The sequence below is a fragment of the Ahaetulla prasina genome, chromosome 16 (assembly GCF_028640845.1).
Source record: "Ahaetulla prasina isolate Xishuangbanna chromosome 16, ASM2864084v1, whole genome shotgun sequence".
Taxonomy (NCBI): Eukaryota; Metazoa; Chordata; class Lepidosauria; order Squamata; family Colubridae; genus Ahaetulla; species Ahaetulla prasina.
In genome coordinates this window covers 14,468,978-14,496,108 of record NC_080554.1, presented here as the reverse complement: position 1 = coordinate 14,496,108, position 27,131 = coordinate 14,468,978, and the positions used below count along the sequence as shown (strand labels likewise).

Below are 27,131 nucleotides of genomic sequence, written 5' to 3'. Positions count from 1 at the left end.
CCTCAACTCCCTGTAAGCTGCTATCAGTCCTTCTTTTGGTTAGATAGGCTGACCTGGATTGGGAGTCCTTGAAAAGGAGGCAGTGGGTAGAAAGGGGCTGAACTTCCACTAAGATGCCAGCTGTACCCATGGCATCGTTTCTCCCGGAAAAGGCAGAATTTGCTGAAAGGTCCGAGTGTCCCTGACTGTGGGGATCTGGCATCGTATCTCTGGCCTTCGGCATGGAAATGGTTGGCTCCCCAGCAGGGCAGGAGTCAGAAAACTGAGCCTCCCCTCTTTGAGGGGTGCCAGCCTCCCCTGGAAGAGGACCCAACAAGACAGCCCAAGGTTTAAGGCTGCCTGGCAGATGAAACGGAGCAAGAGGCAGCCATGGTTTCAGATAACGCCTCTGTCTTCCCCATTCCATGGCAGCCTTGCCCCCATTTCTGTGCCCCCCCCTTACTGCTTTCCTTTCAAGGCTCTCTGCTGCCTGGCTGATGAAGCTTCTGTGCCCCCCCCCCTCCAGGCTGGGCTGGTTTAGGGAAATCAGGAAAAGTGGGGGAAGGAAGGGGGTTTGAACCTAGAGGCCGAAGAAGCATTCACGTCACGGGGATTAGGTGGAAACAGTAAACTTGGTTTATTGAAAAATATCGATTACACTTATTCCTTTATTACACAGGTTCAATTTTTTTTCTTAAAAATACCTCTAATGGGCATTGATCTGTTGGAATTTGGAAACCTGTACGAATAGGGTCACCTGATCATACGCGAGAGAGAGAGAGAGAGAGTGTGTGTGTGTGTGTGTACACATGTACATACATGCAGAGATTCCTACCCACACATCCTCACTTCAAAGGGGGAGGGGGCTCTATGTATTTAAATCTTTGTTTTCATACTTTTTTTTAAAATCAACATTTGTTCAAGTCATGATATATATTAGGGGATAAAATTACACAGAAAGATATGTCTGCAAATACAAGAAGCAAATTTTATTGCAATATACGGTAACTAAGTGTTCTGGGAGGGAAGGAAAAAATGGAACAGGAATGAAAGACACAACAGTACAGTTTTACAACACTCTGTAGGATTTTGACAGAAGCACCAAAACAGGAAGGAAGGAAGGAAGGAAGGAAGGAAGGAAGGAAGGAAGGAAGGAAGGAAGGAAGGAAGGAAGGAAGATGAAATAATCAGATCAGAATCACATGACCTAAGGGAGCGTGTCTTGGCTCTCCACCCTCCATGTGGTGATTCCCCCTCAAATTCCCCAAAAGGGAAAGAGCACCATGAATATTGTGCCTAGGTTGGGGAATGCAGGGCAGGGCAGCTTCTGAACCGTTGACTTTCAGGGAATCCATTCTGGAGAGTTGCTCCAGTTTAGGATCTCCAGCTCACTGATCCCCAAAGACCCTGTGCGCCTTGCGAGGCTCGTCCCCTGGAATAAATCTGTCAGGAATGGGACAGATCATTGCTGTCTGTCAATGAAGAGTGGGAGTGGGCCACAGGGAAGGCCTCCCACCCCCTTCAAGAGACAAAGACTGGGCAAACAGGGCTGTTTAGAAGGCAAAGTGAGCCATGGCTGTTTTCAATCAGAAATGCGTCACTTCCTGGCCTCCCAAGCGATATTCTGGCAACCGCTCCCAGGGGCTCCTGCTCCTTTGGTGGGAAAGGAAGGCAGGAGGGGTAAGGGTCCCCGATAACAGCAGAAGGAAAGTCAGCCAGCCCAGCAGGGGAGTCTACAGATGCAGATCAAGGCTGGCTAGTTACTCTCACACCCGAAGCTTCCCCGAGTCAGGAATGCTGTGGGAAAAGACATCCCACAAAGGCTCCTGTTCAGTCACAGCAGTTGGTGTGCTCCCTTTGGCTCCGAGGCTGAGGGCCAGGCGTGGGGTGCTCTTTCCCTTTCTACGCGTGGGAGCAGTGAGCTGGAGGGGTGGAGGGTGGGCGGTGGCTGCAAGCCCCCCAGTGGAGAAAGACACACACAATTGCACTGTTCAGTTTTGCTCTGGAAAGACAGAGGAGGGGAGTTGTAGAGACAGGTCAAGTCTGGCCTTGGCTTCAGTACATTGAATAAAGTCATAAATTAGCACCACAAATATTCAGCAACTGAGTACAAATCTGGCATGCTTACCCTGGTATGCGTTGCATGAATAGCCTATTGCTACCAAAGAAAAACCCAGACCTCCAGAACGGTTGAATTAACTCGCTCATCAGACACATCATTGACAGGCTGATGGGTCACAAGATACAAGGTCAATGTGGGGGGAACAGGTGATGTATCACTGGGCTGAAATGAGGGGAGAGCTAGGAGGGACCCCTGGTAGGGCTCAGCCAGGGTTGTCTGGAAGGTTCCTCCGACAGCTATAGCACCAACAAAATGGAATGAAGGTAAGAGAACACTGAGGGGGAAAAGCTTTTCTTGGTAAAAGATACTTTTTAAAAAACCTCTACATTGCACTAGGTAAAGCCTGAAGAATGGGGGTGGGAGGGAGCTGGCCATAAATCTTTATTGCTTGTCAGAGGTGACAAATATCAACACTGCTGGTACTCTTGGCGCAAAGATGGCAGCTGTTTTCCTTTGTCCAGAGACACGCCTGCCTCAGTTCCCCCAAAGTTCAGCAATGCTTAATATTAATCCCATTTGCTTGGGTGTCTGTAAGGCTGAGGCGTATTGCTCCTAAGGGGAGGGGGCTGTGGGAACCTGCTTCCTGAGTATGGGGGGAGCACACAGTTCCCTGCTGATTCCTACTTTGGTCTTAGTGAAGGCATCGGATGCTGGGGACGAGGAGGCTGCCCAGTGGAGCACGGGTGACTCACATGCATGTTTTGAACCCAGAAACATTTAATATTTAATATAATAATATACAAATATTTACTTACAAAATACAAAAATAGAAGCACCTTTATCATATGGGATAAGCAGTCAGAACCTGGCACTTTTAAAGGTCGTGGCTTTCCGATGTTTCTTGTGTGAACTAAGCAGAACAGAAGCAGAGAAACGTCTCTGGTGGGGTGGCCGAGTTCCTTCTAGGTTCTGAGAGAAACCCCAGCAGAGAAGAGAATCCAAGCGAGGAGGGGGTTTCGGAGTCCTTCGTCCATGTTTCTGTACAGAGCTCAGGCGTTGGCTGCATCGCCCGGCTGATGGCTTTCGATGGCGTTTTGGGGACTTTCCAGTGACGGGAAACTGGCGATCACTGGACAGTTTTCCATCAGATGCAGAGAAGCTACTGAAAGGAAGGCAAAGGAGGCAGGAATGGCATCTTTCCTGCCGGAAATGTTCTGGTTTCGAGGAACAGGAAACACATTCAAGCATGAGAGCGGAGCCCTTTGATGGTCTCCACGAAGAGGCGCAGCAGAGAAGGAAAAGCTTGCTCTGGCCAATTGGAGAGGCCCTAGGTCATGTGATTCTGGAGTCGGTGGTGAGCAACGTCCGGATTTTGACTGGGGTTGGGGTGTGTATCTTGCGGCAAAATTGATGTCAGGGGAAATAGGAGAGTGATTTAAAAACAAACCCATCAAACTGTCCAGTTTCAGAACGTGCACGTGATGACCAAAAACAAAAAAAGAGGAAGTAGCCAAAAAGAGAAGGCACGATGAGGTTACGAAGTTGCCCTTTTGGAGAGAGTCTTCTGAGCAGCCCTCAGCCCAGGAAGCAGGCCGGCCCCACCTCGAATCCGAACTTCTGAGACGCTTCGCCGAAGTCGTTGAACATGATGTCAACAATGGGGACCTGCTCCACTTTGGGGGTGCTGATTTCCAAGACCGTCTTCTGGTAGCCCTTCTTTGCCTGCAGAGGAAGAAGACAGGACAAGAGGCCGTTCAGGGGCAAAGATTCCTTTCCTTTCCTTTTTTCATTTTATTTTATTTACTCTCCATTATATTTTCTCACTCTTTCTGCCGCTTGAGCAGCCAAGCACTCTGTTGTCCGACAACAGGAAATTATGCTGAGTTGGGCTTGGGCTGAATGCGCGGTTCCTGCCAACTGAACTCTGGGATGGGGAGCCTGGACGGTTTGGGTATCTTTCAATCTTTTCTTTTTTATACTGCATATCAAGTTTGGTCTGCTGTAACTTGGATATTTTTTAAAAAAATTCCCATTAAGGTTTATATCTTTTTGTTCATATTTCTAAAATATATGCATTTTGTTCAAAATATTGCCGAATGCATGCTGCTTTTGCCAATAGCCTTCCTTGAGATAGGGCGTTTTTGCACAAGTGTATGAATCTATGCATGACTTTTTGTGTAGCTGGAGATCTCTCTCCCTCCTTCGCTCCCTCTTTCCCTCTCCCTCTCTCTTTCCCTCCCTCTCCCTCTCTTCCCTCCTTGATCCCTCTTTCCAGTCTAAGAAGACTTTGCAGGTAGTCTCCAAAAGGTGCTCCAGGGCTCTTGGGGGGGGGGGCGTCTAATGGCTCCTCCCTCCTTTTCTCAGCATCACATGGCCACCAGCTACACCTGATGGACCCCCTATTAAGAAGCAATACACCCGCATCCTAGGAAAGAGTGAAAACTTAAGAGGAATGTAACCGTGTAACGTGTCAGTTTGAAATGGAGGAAATGCAACAACACCTATTCGATATTAGATAGCTATAAAAGTTGGCAACAAGAAAATAAGCTGCAGAAACCACAAGCAGGGCTTAAGAAGGTATAACTCTATAGGGGCAGAATGGCACCTACGTTCAAGCAAGGCGTAACTCCACAGACAAGTGGACACATTGACTAAAAAGCAAGTCATAAATAGCTTTGTGAAATGTTACTTCCCTATTTCTGAAAATCAATTGTGCTTTGCTCAGGGTCTCAGCTCCTTTAGCGGCTGGGACCCCTTTGCCGAAATGCTTCAATAAAAGTTTCGTGGCGTCTTTGGGGACAACACACCCTGGCACCTTTCAACCCTTGGCCCAGGCCAAAACTTTAAGGGGTTGCAGACAGAGGCTGTTTTCGTGCGCTCTGCAGTGTCTTCTGGAGGCTGGAACGGACAACCCTGCACTGACCTTGTGTCTGAATGTACATCTCCATCTTTACTTATGGACAAACCACATTACAAACTTTTGGAAGGTGAATTTTGCATTTCCATTGAAGTATTAATTTCGAAACGTAAAGTTAATAAGTTCACACCAGTTATGAAAATCTTCCATTTTTTTCTCCCAACGATAGGAGGAGACCTCAGAGGTCTTTTAGTCCACCCCTCTCCCCAAGATACGAGACTCAGTCCATATAACCTTCTCAACACTGTCAAACTATTCACTAAATCTGCACTACTATTAATCTTCTCATCGTTCCCATCACCAATCTCTTTCCACTTATGACTGTATGACTGTAACTTTGTTGCTGGTAATCCTTATGATTTATATTGATATTGATTGTTCCTGATTGCTTATTTGTACCCTATGACTATCATTAAGTGTTGTATCATTAAGTGTTAAATTGTACCCTATGACCATCATTTGTGTTGTAAATGTTGTATCTTGATGAAGGTATCTTTTCTTTTATGTACACTGAGAGCATACGCACCAAGACAAATTCCTTGTGTGTCCAATCACATTTGGCCAATAAAAATTCTATTCTATTCTATTCTATTCATCCATGGAGCCCACATGACTTGGTAAGGCAGCCGTGTCACTGCTTAGTTCTCTCCCTGTAAAATCTCTTGGCTCTTGGGCTCTACCCCCTCCCTCTTCTCTGTGACTGCTTTCAAGGACTGGAAGACTCTTGTTGTGTGTCTCATTCATCTTCCCTTCTTTAGGCTAAGCAAGCTCAGTTCTTTAATAAGAGGGGCACATAAAATGATCACTCTTTGTATAGGATGCTATTCAGAGCAGGGTCTCTGATTCCTGGTCTAGAGAACCTGAAAACCTAAAAACCTTGCTTTGTTCTGAGATCCTGTGGTTTCTTAGCACAGGCACCCACCAGAGGCTCCTGGTCTCACCACTCTGATGGAGCCCCATATACTTTCTCTCCCCCCAAATTAAGTGGCTCTTTCATTCAACCACTCCAATCACTCCAATCTCTATTAGTGGAAGAAGAATGTAACATTTTCTGCTTAAGTTGGACTTTTACATGAAAAATCCAGTACTGATTGTTGCAGTTAATTAATTCTGGTCACTGACCACAATAAATGCATTATTATATTATACTTAATTAAAACTTTTTTTATTGATAAGCTAATATATGCAGTAATAATTATTTTCAGACATTAGTCAAAAAATAATCTATTGCCTCTCATTTTTTGCCCTCCCCTTCTCAATCACGCCCATGAAAAGGAGGTACCGCTTTCAACATGAACAACCTAGGCCCTTGATGGCGAACCTATGGCCTGCATGCCAGAAGTGGCACGCAGAGCCCTCTCTGTGGGCACGCGCACCGTCGCCAGCTGCTCTTTTGGTTTCTGGCACACGCATGCGCGCCAGCCAGCTGGTCTTTCCATGCGCCGGAGCCCTGGAAACCCAAAGTCCAGGTGGCCGGCACACGCATGAGCTCTGACCAGCTGGTCTTCGGAGCTCCGGGGCTCCAGCGCGTGTTCTAGTTTGGGCACTCAGTGCCAAAAAGGTTCGCCATAACTGGCCTGGGAGGTTGCTGAGAGGGCTGTGAGCCAACCCCTGCTCCCCACCAACTAAAGGTCTCTCCTTTGCACAATCACTACTACACAATCACAATCACTACTCACTGCACAGCCGTCAAAGACCGCCCTGATGAAAGGACTGTTGTCGTATGACATCTCTTCATCATTGGAGCCCAGGAAGCGCATGGCCTTCTCGTAGTTGCCCACAGTGGCATCATGCCACGCCACGGACTGGAAGCAGTTGTAGGTGACGTTTTGGTGTGCGGATGCACTCAGGAGCCGCAGGAAGGTCATCTGTACCACTCCAATGGGGTTGCTGTCAGCATCCACGTAGGAGAGCTAAAGGGAAGTGGAAAAGGAGACAAGGAAGAAGCGGACCAGGTAGGCTAGGCAAGAAGTGGTGGGCAGGCAAGAGGGAATCCGCTCAGCAGAAAGTTTACACCCAAGTGCTACAAAGACTTTCATCCTTGAGGGATGGTCAGAGAGAATTCCTTGCATTTACTTTTGGAAAAACACACAGCCACCCTTGTTTCTGAAAAATAAATGGGATTTGAATTTCGGGCTAGGCAAATCCTAGAAATGAGAAATAGGTCTCATTTCTACAACATTCAGGATGTAGGAAATAATTAAAAACCCTTCAGTTGGCAAAATAACCAAGCATGGAATTAAAAGGATCATTACATAGGCACATAAGAATTAGGACCACTGTCAGAAAAGACTCAAGACATTTAGAGAACTTGAAATGTTGGGTTAACCGTAGACATCTCAGCCACGTTGGAATTTTGGATTTTTTTCCCCCTCATGGATTTGTCTGAAAATCTTTCCTGTGTGTTTATGTCCGAGATTAGGTTACCCAATGCATCCGATGCTCACTTTATATCTTGGTATTGCATATACCAAAGTTAAACAACCTCCAGACAAGACCCTGGTGCTCATTAGATATTGTGGGGAAAGATTGAGTGGGCCAGAAAGGAATGGGACCGTGTCCACACATGCCCAGAATAAGTCAATTTCACACACACACACACACACACACACACACACACACACACACACACACATACAATTGATAAGAAGAAACAAAGGTTTTACCAACCAGTTATTTGGACTCCTGTCCATGATTGTCTTGAGAGGTCAAAATGACTGACTGAGGCAAGCAGAAGCATGCTAGACGACGAGGTAAAAGAGCAACCAGGAACTAGAAGATGGCAGTGGATTACCCTGGATCAGGACCTGTTCACAAGACTTACGGATGGTCACTGACTCTTCCATTGTTTAAAGCGTATGTAATATGAATTTACAGCAGTGAGGATGGACCGACAGAAGATCTTCTATGCTTGGAACCTCAGAGATTGCTTCTTCCTTCCTTCCTTCCAAGGCTGAACAAGTCTCTTTTGAAAAAATCTCTTTTTTATAAAAAATGAAAGTCTTACTAACTCTTACACTAGTCTTATCATCTCCTAAATTCTTCTGATGCAGAAAGATGATCCTCTAAAAGCAATATATTTCCAGTTATTCCAATTAGGAGTGAGTGGCCATCTAACTCGGGTGTCTCCAACCTTGGCAACTTTTAAGACTTGTGGACTTTGACTCCCAGAATTGGCTGAGGAATTCTGGGAGTTGAAGTCCAAAAGTCTTAAAGTTGCTAAGGTTGGAGACCCCGATATAACTGACACAACATTCCTTCAGTTGAGAGGCCACCCAGCACCATTAGACTCTGGGCAGAACATTTCACTGGAAGAAATTTCAGATAAAATTCCTGAGGGGTTCCCCCCCATCTTTGGCTCAGGGAAAAGCCAGGTTTTAGCACCTTCTGAAGCTCAGGAGAGGAGCCAAGTCCTGAAAGGAGGCTGATCCACCAAGCAACCGAGATGGCACCCTTCCTGGGCCTGGATTACATCGCCTCGGCCTGTTCTTCTAGGATGGGCAGAAACTATCAGCCATGGGGGTCCCTCAGAATTAGATCATATCTCTTGAGTGGTGACATCAGGGCCTGGAAGCCAAATGGCAGCAACGGCAGCTGCAAGAGCAGTAGCGAAGCATTTTTACTCACTGCCTTCTGGTCCAGCTGCACCTCTGATTGTCTTTGCAGTAATCCATTGGCGAAATGCCAGGTCAATTTTTACAACATCGTCTGTTAAATTCATCCTCTGAATTTGGAAGGAGATTAAGAGATCTCCAAATATCTTGCTACATATTTTTACCTCAAGGAATATTATATATGCGTGTGTGTGTGTATGTGTGTATGTGTGTAGGATTCAACTACTTCTAGGAATTATATATGCAAATTAAACTGATGTTTATCAACAATGTTTAGTTAACCAGTCAATTAAATTAATTGATTAATATTTTTTAATGAAAAGCTAGCCTTTCTGGAAACCCTTTTCTCTCCCTCCCTGCCATGCACACAACCCTAGTGCACCCACATTTAACAGATTTGAAAATCTCTTTTTGGAGGTGGTGTCTAATTTGCATTTATTATGGAAATAATTAATATTTCATACTGGAGCTTCATACTGGAGGTATTGGACTAATTAAAACTTAATCCCATCTCCCCTCCCTGCGTGTCTGGCTCCTTCCCTTGCCATCTGCTGTTAATGATTTTATTTGTTAATGATTTTATTAGCTGCGTTTCTGTGAGTGATTGATTTTAATGTTTTAATGATTTAAAGCTGTAAGCCATTCAGAATCGTTGGATACGAGAAGGGCAGCAAATAGATGTCATAAATAAATAAATTTTTAGAATTTTAGAAATGCTAGTTGGAACTATAAAGGTTAAGCCATCCCATTAATCAATCCTATATCATTCAGTGCGTGAACAAGGGAACAAAATCTTACCTCCAAAAAACTGTTAGTTGGCAACCTCTCCTTAAGAATGCTTCAAGCCAAGCCAAAAGAGCAACAGGCCCTTCCAAGGACTCATGATGAAGAGTTTATGATGGAAACCATCTGGCATCCAAACCAGAGTGAGCGCAAACAGGCGCTGAAGCCTCTGAGATGCTCAAAGGAGCTCTCCAGATCTTCTGGATGAGGGGAAAATGGCACGAGAGAGATGGAACCCCAAATCCACTGGATCTGAGATCCAGAGCTGCAGGTGGCCTTTAAAGGCCCTGGGACCACATCCATAGCTGCTCCCCAAATCAAAATGCAATATTATCTAAACGGGTAAGCTAAATGGGTAATCACAACAATATACTGAGCTGTGGTGGCCCAGTGGTTAGAATGCAGTACTGCAGGCTATTTCTGCTGACTGCCGGTTGCCTGCAATTTGGCAGTTTGAATCTCACCAGGCTCAAGGTTGACTCAGGCTTCCATCCTTCCGAGGGTAAGTAAAATGAGGACCCAAATTGTTGGGGGCCATAGGCTGATTCTGTAAACCACTTAGAGAGGGCTGTAAAGCACTGTAAAGCGGTATATAAGTCTAAGTGCTATTGCTATAAACCAAGGTGAATATTAGGATTAATTTTCAATTTCTGTCATCTAATACATCAGAGGAATTTAGTAAGAGCTTTCTTAGGAACGGTGAAATTTCTCAAATAGATCCGGAACTCCCACCGCATGAGCAAATGTGGTACGGTTGCCTCTGGAAGTCATCTAGTTCCTGGTAGCTCTTGCCAGTTCAAGAAATATTCTTAATGACCAGCAAGATAACGAGAGCAAGAAAATAAGAGGGAAGGCAACATTTGAGGTGAAGCGGCTGGAAACAAAACCCTTCCCTTCCCCCACAACAAAATGATTTGCACAAGACCAGTGGGGATGGCCAGCCGGAGCCAGAGCCAGAACCAGAGTGGACCTGACTTCTCCAGTTAGTAGAGTGTGGTGAGTCTGGGAACATGCATGGGCTCCCTTGGGCAGGGAAGAAGCTCTTGACAGACACAAACCCTTGCGGCAGCCGCCTTCTCTGTGAGGTGGCCCTGCTGCCTAGCTGGAAAAGCTTTTGTGCATCTTGTTCAGGAGCTCTCCGTGCACCTCAGACAGAAGAGTAAGATGTATTTTTTTTTTTTAGAAATAAAAATAAAATAAAAACTGCCGGAGAAAACTTTGTAAGGGTATTTCAAGAGGTTCTGAAAAGCCATCACTATTATTGTTTAGAATTAATAAACGAATTCGCTGGCTCGAGAGGGAGTTGTTTGCACGGCAATGAATATCATCAGGAATAATTGTGACGGAACTTCAACCTCTTCAGAATCTTGCCCTGCTCTTCTTTGGTAAGCTTCCAAATGTTTACCAACGTTTCTCTCACCAAGAGAGGACTTTTACATGCCTAATTTAATCTAAAACTGTTTTGTACCCCAGCCTTCCAGATTATGGAACATGGAATTGTGGAATATGGAATTCAAACACTACATTTTCCTTATTTTGATGTTCTGAGACTATAGAAACCTTGCACAGATACTGTCAAGCTGGAAAGTTCTTTTCTGAACAAAGGAAGCTGAGAGAAATGAATTCTACATCTTGTGTCACCTTCCTGGCTTTTCTTGATCCTCCCCTCAAAAGAAACACGGCCTTGTTTTCTCCTGATGTTTCAGTTCTTCAGCAATGGCCCAAATGCAAGCGCTGAAGAGACGATCATCGCAATTCCACCATCTTCCCAACGTTCAGGAAGATTCCCTTGCATTTCTGTTGCTCTCTGAGCTTTGGCATCAGGTTATAGATTTTCCAAAGGTTCCTGTGATCTTGGTAACTCAGATCTGTGTTTGCTTCAAAAATGAATTGGAAATTGGGGTTCAGTTCCATTAAGTGCCAAGTGGGAATGAATTTTGGCAGAAAGAAGCAAACCGGTTGACTTCAGTCAGTCGAACTTTGAAAACGTTTCCATTCCATTTTCTCAATTTTGGGAATCTTCCAATCTTTACAGTTCAATGATTTTTAATGTAATGTTTTCAGCGTATTTTGGAGTATTTTTCTCCAAACACAAATATTTTCATATGAAATTCTTAGAATTACATCTTCTTACCTAGTTTCTGTAAAGTAGTTCATTAATATAATACCATTTATGTATATATCCTTTCCATGAATATTCATATTCTTAATTTTTTTTTTCATAAATTGTGAATTCTGCCCGACAACTGGCAGAATTCCAGTTCTGAATCAAGTTCGGATCCAAACCCTGCCCTGTCCTGTCCTTTGTAGCCACAAGAATCTCCTGGTCAGGTCAAAGGACCAGCTTCACCTCAGAAAGGCCAAGGAGATGTCGGTCGTGGTGAGGGCCCCAATGAAGCCTTCAAACTCCCTCAGCAATTGCTCCTCGGCCATCCTTGGACTCTTCTAGAGCTGCTCATTAGTTCAGCAAATAGAGTGAAATTAGTTTGGGGGCAGACGTGGAAAGCGGACATGGCTGGCGTGCTCCAGGTGGAGGGCAGAGGGAGCCAGAAGCTTTACCACTTACCAATGACCCTCGCTTGTAGCGACTATACCAGGTGGCTGGCTGCTCTTTGGGCCAACGGGCCATTTTGCTCTGCAAAATATGAGAGGGGTTAAAGCCAAACAGAAAGCTGAGTGTGGGTTCTTCTTACCAGTTTACCGCGCTTGAATTCACTGAACCAGGAGCCCGGGGTTTCCTTTGGCCATGAAGTAATTCTAGCCTGAAAACGGTGGAAGAGGCACGTTGGGGAAGAGAAGAACAGAGACAAGACAAAAAGGAGAGTTAAACTCTGGAATGAAAGGTTCCCATGGAAATCACTTGAGTCTTTCTTTTTAAGCAAAACCAAAAACTGACAATGCAATTGCTCTGACACTTTCTGGGGCCAGACCAGGGATGAAATGCTCCCGGTTCGGACCGGATCACCTGATCTGGTAGCGATGGTGGCGGGTGGTTCGGAGAACCGGTAGCAAAAATCCCTTCCCCCCCCCCCGCCGAGCCGAAAAAATGCTTTTAAAAGTAAAATAAAAAGCCTCTGATGATTGTGCGGCTCAGCTGGGATCATCAGAACTCTTCAGCATTTCTTTAAAGCCGAAGAGGTTGTTAAAAAAAAAAGCTTTTAAAAGGCTCCTCTGACAATCCCAGCTGAGTTGCCTGATCGCCAGAACCTTTTAAAAGCATTTTTCTACAAGCTGTTCAGGCGAAGAGGTTGTAAAAAATGCTTTTAAAAGGTTCTGGCGATCAGGCAACTCAGCTGGGATCGTCAGAACCCTTTAAAAGCTTTTTTTCCCTCTGGCGATCCCAGCTGAGTTGCCTGATCATCAGAGGCTTTTAAAAGAATTTTTTTACAACCTCTTTGCCTGAAGAGGTTGTAAAAAAATGCTTTTAAAAGTAAAAAAAAAAAGTTCGCCAGGCCCACCCAGTCACATTATCCCCCCCCCCCTCCCCAAGAAGTGGTAGTAACAAATTTTACATTTCACCCCTGGGCCAGACGTGTTGAAAGAGCGCCCAGAAAGCCAATATTACTTCCCAGAGCCTGGATGGTTGGCCGTTGGTGGGGAGGAAACCAAGAAACAGGCCTGCTAAGGCCATCCTGGCTCCCCCCTCTTTAAAAAGCCAAAGAAGACTGCTCTGCTTCCAAGGCGAGATCTACTTCTCTGAATGCTTATGGTTCAACTATATTGTCCTAATTGTGAAGCTTAGAGCTCTCCTATTCCTTGCTTCCTTTCACGGTGACCCACTGCTATAGCTGGCTTTCGGCAGGTGAAATCTCCAGGGGAGATTCGAGGGGCCCTCCAGATGTTTCCTATACCAACTCCCAATAGCCTCAGCCAGAGGCCATGCGAGGAGGAGGAGGAGGAGGAGGAGGAGGAGGAGGAGGAGGAGGAGGAGGAGGAGGAGTAGAAGCCACTTTTATAAAATCATAGGAGTCATCTACTGTCTTTATTCAGATTGCCAAGAAAGGTTCATGGTTCTGGGGTCAAAACTCAACTGTCAGCGTTCCAAGCTGTCTTAGGCTGAACCTTGACTAACCTCTCTCCGGTTTCTTTTCTTTGCAGGAAGTCGTTTTCAATTAAAGGGAGGCCGCCTGTCAACCCTGAAGCTGACCTGACCGAAGCCATCTTGACAGCTTCAGTGTTGCCACACTGGAGCTGAGGGGGAGGGAGGGGGGAATAGAGATAGCTGGGATTTTGTAGCCAAAACAAAATACTTTCTCCTGGGAACCAAGGACATCCCCACAGGTGGCCAGAGAAAGGAGGAGAAAGTTACCAGGCAACCAGACGGAACCTTGATTGGCCCATGTGACTGATTGTTTAGGAAAGGGGGAAAACTTTTACTTTTAATTAGGTGAAAACTGCGGAAACCTTCAGAGTCGGTTTTCACCAGACTGTGCCAATTTTATATGTCCAATAAATCAATTCTTTGAGGAACTTGCTTGCCTCAGAGTCCTGTTTGTTGATGGTGTATTACTTGGAACCCTGACAGCCGGCCTCACTGAGGCCATTTTCTAGGCTTCAGTGTTGCCATCAACATGGTGCCTGGATTTTAGAGCAGCCTCTGAGCCACCAGAGGTTGTTGAATCCCGTTTCCAGGAGTTCTAGTCAGCACAGCCAATAATGGATGATGGAAGGGCCACCTAAAGGCATCTAAGGCCCATCCAATTTTAGAGCATTGCACAATAAGCAAGAGGTCTGCTGACACCATGGCTAAAACCCAAGACATCCAACAATTCCCAACAGTCTGGGCCAGATCAAAAATCAACAATTGCTGTCCTTGAAAGCTTGTGTGCTTGCTTAATGGGCTGCTATCAATGAATCTCCAAAGAGTTCCAGATATTGTAGTACGAGAGCTATGTCAGTCATGGTGGGCAAAACTCAGAAAAAATCTGATTGTCAGCTGCTACCTCCTGCTTGCTTGTGCTTCACTGGGATGCGGTGACACGCTGCCATGAATTATAGAGAAGGGGGCGAAGGGGGACAAGTTTGGGAAATCCAAAGTAGGTGTTGTGCTGACTAGAGAAGCTGCTTCAAGGTCACCCATCTGGAAAGGGGAGGGAGCTGCATTCCAGAGCATGCTTGAACTGAAGTGAACTGAACTGAAAACAGCTTGCAAGATTTTAATTGGTTACCTTTGGATGGGAAATGAAAGACAGTTAAGAAGGGGAAAGAAGGAGAAAGGATAACACAGGGATTTTGGCACGCAAATCTCAGTTCTGTCTATGCTGTACTGCAATACACTTGATCTCTAATAAAATGTAGAAAGTTAGCACCCACCCGTCTCCTAGAAGAATGTAATATTTTGAGAAATATTAAAGGCAGAATATTCTATTTCCCTGGATGAGAAATGGAGAAACATGCTCTTGGAAAGCAGCCCCCACCTTCCTTAACAGCCCACGGCAGATTTCAGCACTTAAGAGATAAAGAGATAGATAGCTCTAATCATAAGCAAATACCCTCACCCTAGATCCAACAAAGGTAAGATTAGCCTTCATCCACAATAGGAATTGCCCAATGCCGAATTCTTCTTTTCTTTAGACTAGCCAAACCCAAATCCTGCAACCGTTCTTCATATGTTTTAGTCTCCAGGCCTTTGATCATCTTAGTTGCTCTTCTCTGAACTTTTTCCAAATCTCAACATCATCTTTGTAATATGCTGACCAAAATTGGTTGCAGTATTCCAGGTATGGCCTTACTTGGGTTTTATAAAGTGGTCCTAATACTTCACATGATCTTGATTCTGTGCCTGTTTCTACAACCCAGGATTGTATTAGCTTTTTTGGCTGCTGGCTCATGTTTAAGTGATTGTCCACTAGGACTCCAAGGCCCCTCTCACCGTTACTGTTTTTGAGCCTAATCTATACTTTTACCTTTGATTTTTCCTGCCCAATTCTGCAGGAAAATTTTTGACTAGCTGAAAGACCATTTTCTTTTATGAAAAAGGGAAGTTAAACTCCTAACCCTTCTCCCTAGCCAAGGTTTGGCTCCAATTCACTGATGGAGGGAAATATTATTTCTCACCAGTATCTCTTCTTCAGGAACTTAGTTGCTGAAATCTACACTAATATTTCACATCTTCCTACAAATGTATTTACATTATATCCAAAACAAGAGTTATGAACATTTTAAAACGCTAAAATTGGAAATAAAAAAGCATGTGGCAGTTTGAAAACCTCTGCATTGATTTTTACATGGTATCACACATTTCATCCACTACCATCAATCCAGCTTTCCTGGAAATGTCATCATATTCTGAAGAGAATACAGAAAAAAAAGCAGTGGTCACATTAAAAGGGCCACGTTGTAAAGGCATGTTGCTCAGCAGCTTCTGCATCCATTTCTAATTTTGCAAAAACCCCATCGCTTACAACACTCTAAAGCAGATTTCTTCTTGATAACATAAAAAGAAAAAAAAAATAGGATCAAGAGTTTGCTTCTAGTTTTCCTCTTCAATGAAATGGGGGAGGGAACTTCTGACCTGGAGATGGATTTGGCCTAGACCTCCTCCCGTCCCCTCAAGAACAATCGCAAGCAGATTGGGCCACTTGCTAGAGCTCGCTCTGAAAGCAGATTGGGTGGTCACTACAAAGACATGTTCAGACATGCTCATGTGTGATCTGTTCATTACAGGGCATCATGGAAGGAATGGAAATGTGAATGGACGACAACCATTGGGAGGACACTAGTTCTCACTTCCAAATATATGGCTATATTTTTCACTCCAACTGATGATGCACTTGACCTGCCAATACTTCAGTATAGAGGAAATGACATGATGTATTTGCATGTATGAATCTGCAGAAATTGTCACATTTCAGCTTCTTTGGCATCTTATTAACAATGCAAGTTGTTATCAGACATCTATCAATAAACGAGAAACATTAAATGATGGGCAAGGCAGAAGTGAGAAGCTCAAAGGACAAAACGCAGCACTTGAATGAGTGTTCAGACATGTGAGAAGAAAGGATGGCTTGCAAGGAAGGAAAAGGATGGAGAAGGAACAGGGTTGCAGCTGAAGTAAAGTAGATTTGTTCAATTTCATTTTCTTTGCTCTTTTTTCCCTGCTTGTAATTCATAGAATCATAAAATCATTAAGGAAAGTGTTGTGACCTGTCGGCCGGCCCCTCCAGCAGCCCAATCAGAAGAGGAGGTGGCGTGGGAGTTGGGGCAACCTGGAAGCTCCGAGGGGGGAGAGGGAATGGGGCTGGCAGAGAGAAAGAGTGAGACAGAGGCGGAGCCTGGGCCGTCCGTCAGCCCTCAGATGGAGAGCCAACAGCTCCCAGCTGTGGAGGTGGCTGATGAGGAACAGCTGAGTCCAGTGGCTGACATGCGGATGCGCAGAAGGCAGAGGAGAGGAGAGCAGTGGAAATCTATGGGCCGGTCTTTGGGACGGAAGAACCAGCGCTGCTAGCGACACCCCACCCTAGCTCTTGGGATAAAAGGCAGGGGGCGGAGATGAGTAGGTGTGGCAGACAACTATTCACCTCCCTGCCAGAAAGACTTGTTAGCCTGCTGTGAGAGAGAGAGAGAGAGAGACTTTTATGCCAGGGCTGCTGGCGCTCCTAATAAAGGAATCATTGATTTAACTACAGAGGGTTTGTCAAGTTTGGGAGCCGGGTCAGAACAGACAGAAGGGACTTTGGAGATCTTCTAGTCCAACCCCCTGCCCAAGGCCTTAGTTCTCAACCCTCCTAGACAAATGGATGTCCAATCCCTTCTTTAAATGCTACAGTGATGGAGCATCCACAACTTCTGGAGGCAAGCCGTTCCGTGGATTGACAGTTTTCACTGTCAGGAAATTCCTCCTTAGTTCTAGGTTGAATCTCTCCTTCCACCCATTACTTCTTGTCCTGCCCTCAGGGCAGTGGTGGGTTTCTACCGGTTCACCCTGGTTTAGGCGAACCGGTAGTGGCGGCAGTGGGAGGCTCCACCCACCCACCCAGATGTCATCACGGACGCTCTGTGCACGTGCGCGCTCCTGGTTCCGAACCGTTAGCGAAGGTAAGAGGAACCCACTACTGCCTCAGGGGCTGGGCTCTTTTGCCCGCTTCTTTTCCATCTTTTCCTGATGGGAACTATGTCATTGAAAGCAAAATAAAAGCAACGTGCAGACAGTGAAAATTTGGCAAAATATCTTCAAGAGGGAGAGCAAAAAAGAGTTACCTACCCCCTCTGACTTCTTATCTGGGAAGATGCAAGTTTCCCCACCAGCAGTAAAATTACAGTAAACTTTGAAGGAATCCCGGGAGCAGCCTTGATTCGGGTCCACCCAATATTCTCCTAGAGTTGGGAGAAAAGCAACGGCTAGAAATTATAAACCCCAAACACAAACTTTGGCATCGGCTTCAAAAGCCCTTCAGAAAAACTCCAGCTTTTTCCGGACGTTCCATCGCTGAAAAACATCAGACTTCTGCCTTTCAGCAGGAAGTGATCAAACCTCCTCCGCCTCTGAAATGCCGGTTATTTCTCAATCTACCTTTCTTCTTTTAAACAAATGAGAGTTTCCAATTTAAAATACACATATGAAGAATGGCTTCCAACAGAAGCTCCTTGGGGCTCACTGAGCCTGGCTGTTTGCTTGCGGACATTTCGCTACCTGACCAAGCTATGTTATCAGTGCTGGTGAGTGTGGGGTTGTTACCCAGCGCCAGTATCGATGAGGGTGTGATTTTCTCTCTGGGAGTTTCTTGATTAGGGCATTGTTTTCTGCCTGATTCCTGTCTGGCCATCCAGCCACCCAGCTGAATGCTGGGCAGTGCATGTTGTTGTGGGCATTCATGCAGAAAGAATAATTGGAGGATTGCCCCCATGTAAATTTATCTCACTTGTGTGCTTTCTGAAGTGTTTGACACTCACATGGGTTTCCAATACTCAGGTTGAGCTATGTATCATTGAATCATCTTTTAATGACCCCATAATCCCTTGCGGGGTGGAGTCGGGGCAACTGAATGGAGCCGAGTGTTTATTGGCCGGATGCCCTTCCTGTTGCCAATGCGGAGTTTTTGCTCAGCAGATACATTCTCATTGTGCCCAGAGAGAGAAATATCTGCCTCTACCTAGGATCGAACTCACAGCCTCCTGATGGTGAGGCAAGAGCTAGGCCACCGCACCACTCAAACTCTATATAATTGAATATTGTATAAAAATATACCTCTGACACCACTTGCAGTGATGGTGTTCCCTAGTTGGGTAATGAGACACCTGTAAGCAATAACACTGTTATGGTGTCAAACACAGTTGGTGTGTCAGCTCTTCTCTCTGCTAACTTGCAAATCTCCAGAAGATGGAACAATTGTCTCTTGCAAGCCAGTACAAGCCAGCTCCAGCACATCTATCTGCCTACACCTACACACGCATCTCTATCTATCTATCTATCTATCTATCTATCTATCTATCTATCTATCTATCTATCTATCTATCTATCTATCTATCTATCTATCTAAACTTGGGTGCTCCCTGATTCCAGTTGACTCTGAGTTTTAAAGCCAGTCAGGGTGGGAGCCAAGCGTGAAATTCTCCCAGTTCGGACCAGATCGCCTGATCTGGTAGCAATGGCGGTGAGTGGTTCGGAGAACTGGTAGCAAAAATCTCTGCTCACCCCACCAATGCCCAGCTGAGTCCATGATCATCAGAGGTTTTCTGTTTTGTTTTTTGTTTTTACTTTTAAAAGCATTTTTTCTTCAGCTGAAAAAATGCTTTTAAAAGTAAAAAAAAAAGCCTCTGATGATCGTGCGGCTCAGCTGGGATCATCAGAACTTTTTAAAAGCATTTTTTGTACAACCTCTGCAGCCGAAGCGGTTGTAAAAAATGCTTTTAAAAGGTTCCCCTGGAGATCCCAGCTGAGTTGCCTGATCATCAGAAGCTTTTAAAAGCATTTTTTTACAACCTCTTCAGGTGAAGAGGTTGCAGAAAAAATGCTTTTAAAAGTAAAAAAAAAAAAAGTTGGCCATGCCCATCCAGTCACATCAACCCCCCCACCAAGCCACATCCACAGAACTGGTAGTAACAAATTTTACATTTCTCCCCTGGTGGGAGCCCTATGGAGCTCTAGAATTAAAACCTAGAGCCCACCTGGCTTAACTGTGTTTCTCTCATGCCGACCATGATATTTACACAACTTTTAAACATTAGATTGAAATCTTGGATCTAACCAGTCTGATCAATGGGACAGAACTGGAACATCTATGAACATTTGGAAAGCAGATCAACTGCCTATTCCCCCTCCCCTTCCATGGCTGCTGCCTACCATCTGGGAAGTCCGGGTGACAAAGCTGCAGGTCTTTGCAAGTCCGTGCTGGGTTGTGCTGGGTGCCCAAGGGGTGTTTCATCTGCTCGATTTCCAGTTTCAGAGAGTTCAAGGAGCCAAAGATCTCCTCCATGCCATCAGCATAGTCCACATAATTGTCAGAATTGACGTCATCCATCAGCTGGCTGGCATCGATGTTTCTCCGAGTCCGCTTGGAGGACTGTATGGGAAGAGGTTGGATCACCTCTCCTGGAGGACCCTGGATGATGGGAGAAGAACAGGAACTTGGCTTGAGCAATGCCACACCAGAGAAGCAGGCTCAAAGTTGTGACAACCTGGAAAACGTCTTAGCCGCAGCACTTACAGGAGGTCCTGGTAGGCCGGGATGACCAGTTTCGCCCTTCGGCCCCGTTGGCCCCTGGGAAGAAGGAGAAGCAGAAAAGACATGGCCAGTGAAGGAGGGGCCACAGCACCACAGCCTATAAAGTAAGCCTGACCATTGTAATTCTCACCTTACAATTTCCTTGTGGGTTTCAAGAAGGCAAAAGCGGAAGGGATGTTGGCTCGAGAAGCAAGAGGTTGTCTCCTTGAAACCCAAGTGGAAATTGCAAGGTGAGAATTGCAACCTGCAGGTGCCTCTGAACATCTCTGCCATGACTGCATCTCACCTATCCAAGCTTCATGAGCTGACAGCCAGACATTAGCAGGGGGGGGGGAGGATTGGAATGTGAAGAAAGGGGGGGGATGGAAGCCCAGGTCATTGATGAGCTGAAAACTGACCACCTGTTTCCTGTTTCCTGAATGATATACAAGCACCTGATTGGACCATTGCAAATAACTGGGAGACGGCAGGGGGGGACGGGACTTTCCTTTGTGTTGTTTGCACAAGAAAACCTCAGATTCAGCTTATGCTACTTCTGTAACCATTTAAGCTTCAATAAAATATACTCTTGGCAAAACAAATGGCCAGGAGTCTTAAAGAAAGAGAATATTCCACGGAGATTTCAACTGTCCCACTCAATCATCTAGCAAAGAGCTAGATGACTGAGTGGGACAGTTGACAATCTCCATGGAACAGTCTCCTCTTTTGAGCTTGACTAGCTCAGTTCCTCCTCTAATGTTTTCTTGGACCAGGGAGTGGAACCCAACTCCTCCTTCATATACCTCCGCATTCCCTTCTAGGCAGCAGTAAAAGGGTTAAACAAAGGCTACAACCCATGGCCCAGTAATGGGCAAGTCTCTGTGGGGAGCAGTCAAGGACTTATCCTGTCACCTGTGACTTTTCTCCCAAGGAAATTCGTTGGAAGAAGAGATGCAGAAGAGATGCAGAAGGACAGTCTCCCTAGAGCTCACAGGCCCCTTCATCCCCCTGTTTTTACAGCTGGAGCATCTCCAGTCTGGGGTCTGGTGTGGGAACCGCCTGTCTTCTGCCCCTGTGCTCTGTGTTAGGGCTACTTTTCCTTTCTTTCCCAAGAATGAAGTAGATTCAGGGTAGCAACAGGAAACATGAATGTCATTATTCATTCCTCTAGGTCAGGGGTGTCAAACTCAAGGCCTGCGGGCTGGATCTGGCCTGTGGGGTACTTAAATCTGGCCCGTGGGGCCGGCCTGAAAATATCAAAGGACCAGCCTGCGGTGCCTCTGCCGGCCAAAACAGGCTGCATGCGCACACACACACCCCCCCTGCAGCCTCGCGGGGCCTCTGCACGGGGCCTCTGTTTTTGGCCAGCAGAGTGTTGCTAGAGGCCATGGAGGCCAAAAATGAGGTCCAGAGGGGAGGACTGCACCCAGGCCACCCGCACCCCGTTTTGGCCAGCAGGGTGCTGCAGGAGGTATCCGTCCAGTCTCCCCCCCCACTCCATCTCCACCCCCCACCCCCCTCGCTGGCCTGGAGAGAACTACAATGCTGATCCGGCCCTGGAAGAAATCCAGTTTGACACCCCTGCTCTAGGGGATGCTATCACATCATCTCAAGAGTAATCAAAGGAGCAACACCTTGAAGGGAGAGATGTGGATGATGGGAGGGACAAAGACATGAAGGAAGCTCAACAGACAGGAAAGGGACAAAGAGCTTCACTCCCCTCCCCCCCCCATGGGTCCATGTGGACTGCAATACTATGATTAATAGCAATGAAACAATTTTTCTCCTTTGATGGATTTGATACTTGTACTTACGGAAGATCCTTTAGCACCTTTTGGTCCAGGGGGCCCCTAGTTGAAAGACAGAAGAGCTTGTTAGCAAAGCGTCCATTAAAAATAACTAAGTAGCCCCTACCTGTGGCCGGTGCTGATTAGCAGGACGAAGATCACCACCAGTTGTATACTAATTAACGTGTTCAGCAGATCAGTCTGAGGCTGAAACAGCCGTTTGTTTTGTACACTCACAATTCTTATTATACTTCAGAATAAACATAATTATCTTTCTGAAATCACTGAAATGTCAAATTATGTTCTATTATTCTGCAGTACTGCAGGCTACTTCTGCTGACTGCCGGCTGCCGGAAGTTTGGCAGTTCGAATCTCACCGGCTCAAGGTTGACTCAGCCTTCCATCCTTCCAAGGTCGGTAAAATGAGGACTCAGATTTTTGGGGGCAATAGGCTGACTCTGTAAACCATTTATGGAGGGCTATAAAGTATGGTGGAGTGGTATATAGGTGCTACTGCTATCTATCTATCTATCTATCTATCTATCTATCTATCTATCTATCTATCTATCTATCTATCTATCTATCTATCTATCTATCAGCTGTGATGGCGCTGTGGTTAGAATGCAGTATTGCAGGTTAATTCTGTTGACTGCCAGCAGTTCGATCCTGACCGGCTCACGGTTGACTCAGCCTTCCATGTTTCCAAGGTCAGTAAAAGGAGGACCCAGATTGTTGGGGGCAAGTAGCTGACTCTGTAAACTGCTTAGAGAGGGCAGTAAAGCACGATAAAGTGGTCTATAAGTCTAAGGGCTACTGCTATTAAATGGGGAGGGGGGAACCACGTATTCATTTAAAAGACCGAAATTCCGGCCTCTTTGCTACTCACCGACAGCCCTGGAGGACCAGGTGGGCCAAGAGGGCCAGATGGACCTTGAATACCCTTGAAGAAGGAGACAAAGAAGAAAATCAGTGGTTGCAATGCCTCCTTAATCCCCAGCTTCAGTGGAGGAGTTCTTTCCAATTCGGAAGCTTCAGACCCATCCTCACCTGGGGGGAGGGGGAATACAATCAAGAAGAACTAAGGGATTTTGCAGCAATGCTGCTCTTGATGGTCTACCTGTTCTCCTTTAGGCCCCGATCCTCCTTGAGGTCCTGGCAGTCCCCGGTCTCCCTTTTCTCCTTGCTCGCCAGGAGGCCCAATGAGACCAATCAGTCCAGGGTGACCCTAGAAAAGGCAAGGGCCGCATTGCAAAGGCTCTTTGTGCCAGGATGAGAGAAGCCAGGCCGTGGCTGAGAACTACAATTCCCAGCAGGCTTCAGGGATTCTATTCCCAGGCCGGGATGTCATCTGGAGAGTAAAGCCAGGCGCTTCAAATTCACCGGCTTGTTTGGAAGTTACTTTTTGCCTCGACTCTGGACCGTACCCATATCTTAATGCTGAAAACTCACCTTTTCTCCCTTTGGACCTGAATCCCCTTTCAGACCAGGTAAACCAGGTGGACCCTTTGAAGAGAATGAGAAGATGGGTACTAAAAATCAGGCATCTTGTTCAGCCACTTTGGTTTTTTTTAGATTTACAGGAGTCAAATTAATTTGGGAAAGGAAAAGTGAATTTGGACCGATGTTAACACAATTCTAATTCTGAGTCTTGGTTTTTCAGGCTGCTAAAGCGTGGTCACATAAACTGCCCTCTCGCTACATCCAAGGGGAACCATATAAAGGTAAGGACCTAAGCCCTTTCGGGAGGGAGGGATTGGCCAGCCGAGGTGGAGGAAAGAGACGTCTCTGGCAGCCTCCATCCTGCCACCCCCATTGAGAGGCAGGAGAGCTGAGGGTGGGGGGGCTGGGATGGGGCTGACCCAAGGCAGGTAACGCACAATTCCCAACATGTCAAGACATACCATCGGGCCTGGAGGTCCGTCTGGGCCTGGTGAACCTGGAAGCCCTTGCTCGCCCTAGAAAACAATGGACACCTTTAGCTATTATGGTACATTCTGGCTTAGTAGGAGAACCTGATAACTAAGGTGGGAGACACTCATACATCACCCACATTCTAGAAGAATCAAGCAAGGCATGCAGAGCGGCGTTTTTAGGTTAAATTTCTACCCCACGTATTTGTTTCCAAGCGGGTGGTAGCCCTCATCACCAGGATTAATACAGTATTGACTGTCCCACCCAAGCCCAATGCTGCGAAGGCCGCTTCCCACCAGGTGCATTTCCTTCCTTTGGGAAAAAGGCAGCTCTCCCAGGGACGGAGGGCCTGCCAGGGCAACAGAAGATGCCACTGCCCTGCAGTCTAAAAGCGCTATGGGTAGTCCTTGGCTTACAGAGTCACAATTGGAACCGGAAATTTTGTCACTAAGCGATGCAGTTGTTAAGTGAGTCTCACCCAGCTATGGGCCCTTTTTTCCTCCAGTCATTAACTGATGAAGGGAATTATCGATGTTATTGACCAAATGAGTTAACAACTATTACATCAATTCAGCTTCCCCCAGTGACTTTCCTCACTGGAAGCCAGCAAGGAAGGCTGCTAATGGGGATGGCCTGATCCTGTAATGTTGCAACAGCTGTAAATACAGGCCAGTTGCCAAGTGCCCAGTCATGTGTCCGTGGGGATGCTGCAACAGTTGTGACTCTAAGTCCCTAGTAAGTTGTGAGTCTTACCCTAGTAAGGCCACGCCTGGAATACTGCAACCAATTTTGGTCACCATACTACAAAAAGGACGTTGAGGCTTTGGAAAAAGTGCAGAGAAGAGCAACTAAGAGGATCAAAGGCCTGGAGACTAAAACATATGAAGAACAGCTGCAGGATTTGGTTTGGCTAGTCTAAAGTAAAGAAGAATTAGGGGTGACATGATAGCAGGATTCCAGTATTTGAGGGGCTGCCACAAAGAAGAAAGGGGTCAAACTATTCTCCAAAGCACCAGAGGGCAGGACAAGAAACAATGGCTGGAAACTGATCAAAGAGAGAAGCAACCTGGAATTAAGGAGAAACTTCCTATCAGTGAGGAGAATTAACCAGTGGAACACCTTGCCACCAGAAATCATGGGTGCTCCATCACTGGAGGTTTTAAAGAAGAGACTGGACAGTCACTTATCTGAAATGGTATATGTCAGTGGTAGTCAACCTGGTCCCTACCGCCCACTAGTGGGCATTCCAGCTTTCATGGTGGGCGATAGGGATTTTGTCCGATACTGAAGCACTTTCCTTTTTTTTTAATTTAATTGACTTTTTAAAAAAAATTCATAGCATTATTTAAAAATGTTTTCATTAGATTTTCATAAAATTTCCCATGACAATTTAAATTTCTGAAAATATACTATTTGTATCACCCGCACATAAATTTAGTTCACATTACGTAAGTGAAACTAAATGGCGCTATAGTGTGACCGCAAACAAAAGAGCCTTATCCCAGGATAGCTTGCGCATCTCCCCCCACACCACCCAGCTGTAACAGACAAGCAGAGCTGATAGCCGGAGCCCCCCCCCAAATCTAATCCACAATGCGCGAGAGGCATGCGCAGATGATGATACACAGCGCATTACTGTGGAACTGGTGGGCGGTTAGAAAATTTTACTACTAACAGAGATACAAAAGTGGGCGGTAGGTATAAAAAGATTGACTACCCTGGTATGGTTCTCCTGTTTGAGCAGGGTGGACTAGAGGACCTCCAAAGTCCTTTCCAGATTCTATTCTATTCTATTCTATTCTATTCTATTCTATTCTATTCTATTCTATTGTCTCTTTTTCGGTGCCATTATAACTGAACAGTCATTTAAATAAATAACTGTAAGTTGAGGGCTACCTGTATTGACCAGATGTAAAATCTAAATATATAACTATGGATAAAGTAGTGGGAGTGACATGAAAGGGAAATAATCTGTGGGTTTAGCATTCCTACTCCAGACTATCTAGAGGAATATTGCTGAGTAATATTCAGCCTGCCCTTAACCTCCACCGGGATACACATTTATAGGCCTGATAGAATTCTGATTTCCCTCCCAGGTAGTTGAAGTGCGGTCTGCTTCCTGGGATTTGCCCTCAAAAATCCATCTCCTAGAATTTGCTGCAGTAGCAAAGTCTGCGAATGGTGTCACAGACGTTACGTGCAGCTTTTCTGGAAGCCGGGCTTTAGAAATCTCATCTCCTCGAATCTGCTGCAGTGGCCGACTCTACCGATCGAGTCACAAGCCTTATTGTATCAACTGGAGTTTTTCTGGAAGCCAGCAAAATGAAAAGTTCTTCTGAAGGACTCTGCAGTATCACAGTGTATGGTCAGAGGGAAAGGAAGAGTAAGGCCAAACTACGGCCTCATAAGATATAAAACAAGGCATCAATAAAGCCAAAAGAAGAGAACAAGACTGGAGATTAAAACATATAAAGAACGGTTGCTGGAATTGAGTATGTCTAGTTCAATGAAAAGAAGGACATGGAGAGACATGATAGCAGTGTTCTGATATCTCAGGGGCTACCACAAAGAAGAGGGAGTCAAGCTATTCTCCAAAGCACCTGAAGGCAGGACAAGAAGTAATGGGTGGAAACTAACCAAGGAAAGAAGCAACTTAGAACTAAGGAGAAATTTCCTGACAGTTAGAACAATTCATCAGCGAAACAACTTGCCTCCAGAAGTTGTAAATGCTCCGACACTGGAAGTTTTTAAGAAGAGATTGGATAACCATTTGTCTGAAATGCTATAGTGTCTCCTGCCTAAGCAGGGGGTTGGACTAGAAGACCTCCAAGGTCCCTTCCCTTCTCTTCTAACCCATCCCATCCCATCCCATCCCATCTTATTCTATTCTATTCTATTCTATTCTATTCTATTCTATTCTATTCTATTCTATTCTATGTTCTATTCCATTCCATTCTATGAAGGCATCTCCTCTCAAGCCTTTCCAGCATCCAGCTCTCCATACCTGACATCAGACAGAAAGAAAAAAATTCCATCTGAAGATTCTTGCGGTCCATGGATCCTGCAGCTTTTTGGTTGACTAATCTGTGCTGATGACTGAAAACCATCTGAAACATGTGTGCTTCTCAAGGAGGTCCAGATTCCTTTTCTATCAACTCTCTTTCTGCTCTCTGTGCAAACTATTGAGGAGTTTCCCACCCACCCACCCTTCTTCTCAACCAGCCGGTGAGCTTTGACCCATACCATAAACCAGGATGCCTTGATTTTTAGTTTATTAAGTGATTTGGAACTCAATCACTCAGTTACAGTTATCTGATGTCTTGACAAGAGCCTTTGGTCAGGTCTCTGGGGAGGCTGCTCTCAGTCAGTGGCGCCACTTTAAGGAGATTAACATCCATCACAACAATCAACAGACACACTTGGGGCACCTTTCAT

At 45.7% G+C, this 27,131-nt stretch overlaps 1 protein-coding gene across 1 annotated transcript in view; it reads right to left on the bottom strand.

Annotated features, from left to right (window-relative positions):
- Window positions 1-592: 592 nt before the first annotated feature.
- COL5A1 (collagen type V alpha 1 chain) overlaps window positions 593-27,131 on the bottom strand; it is a 240,437-nt gene continuing 213,898 nt past the window's right edge. Inside the window, exons 56-66 of the mRNA XM_058159325.1 lie at window positions 23,687-23,740; window positions 23,235-23,288; window positions 22,903-23,010; window positions 22,672-22,725; window positions 21,813-21,848; window positions 20,002-20,055; window positions 19,638-19,896; window positions 17,559-17,671; window positions 11,922-11,990; window positions 6,638-6,871; window positions 593-3,763 (exon numbers count right to left, since the gene is read on the bottom strand). Of these exons, the coding sequence (XP_058015308.1) occupies window positions 3,617-3,763; window positions 6,638-6,871; window positions 11,922-11,990; window positions 17,559-17,671; window positions 19,638-19,896; window positions 20,002-20,055; window positions 21,813-21,848; window positions 22,672-22,725; window positions 22,903-23,010; window positions 23,235-23,288; window positions 23,687-23,740 (1,182 nt within the window). The 3' untranslated portion in view covers window positions 593-3,616. The remainder of the gene's footprint in view (window positions 3,764-6,637; window positions 6,872-11,921; window positions 11,991-17,558; window positions 17,672-19,637; window positions 19,897-20,001; window positions 20,056-21,812; window positions 21,849-22,671; window positions 22,726-22,902; window positions 23,011-23,234; window positions 23,289-23,686; window positions 23,741-27,131) is intronic.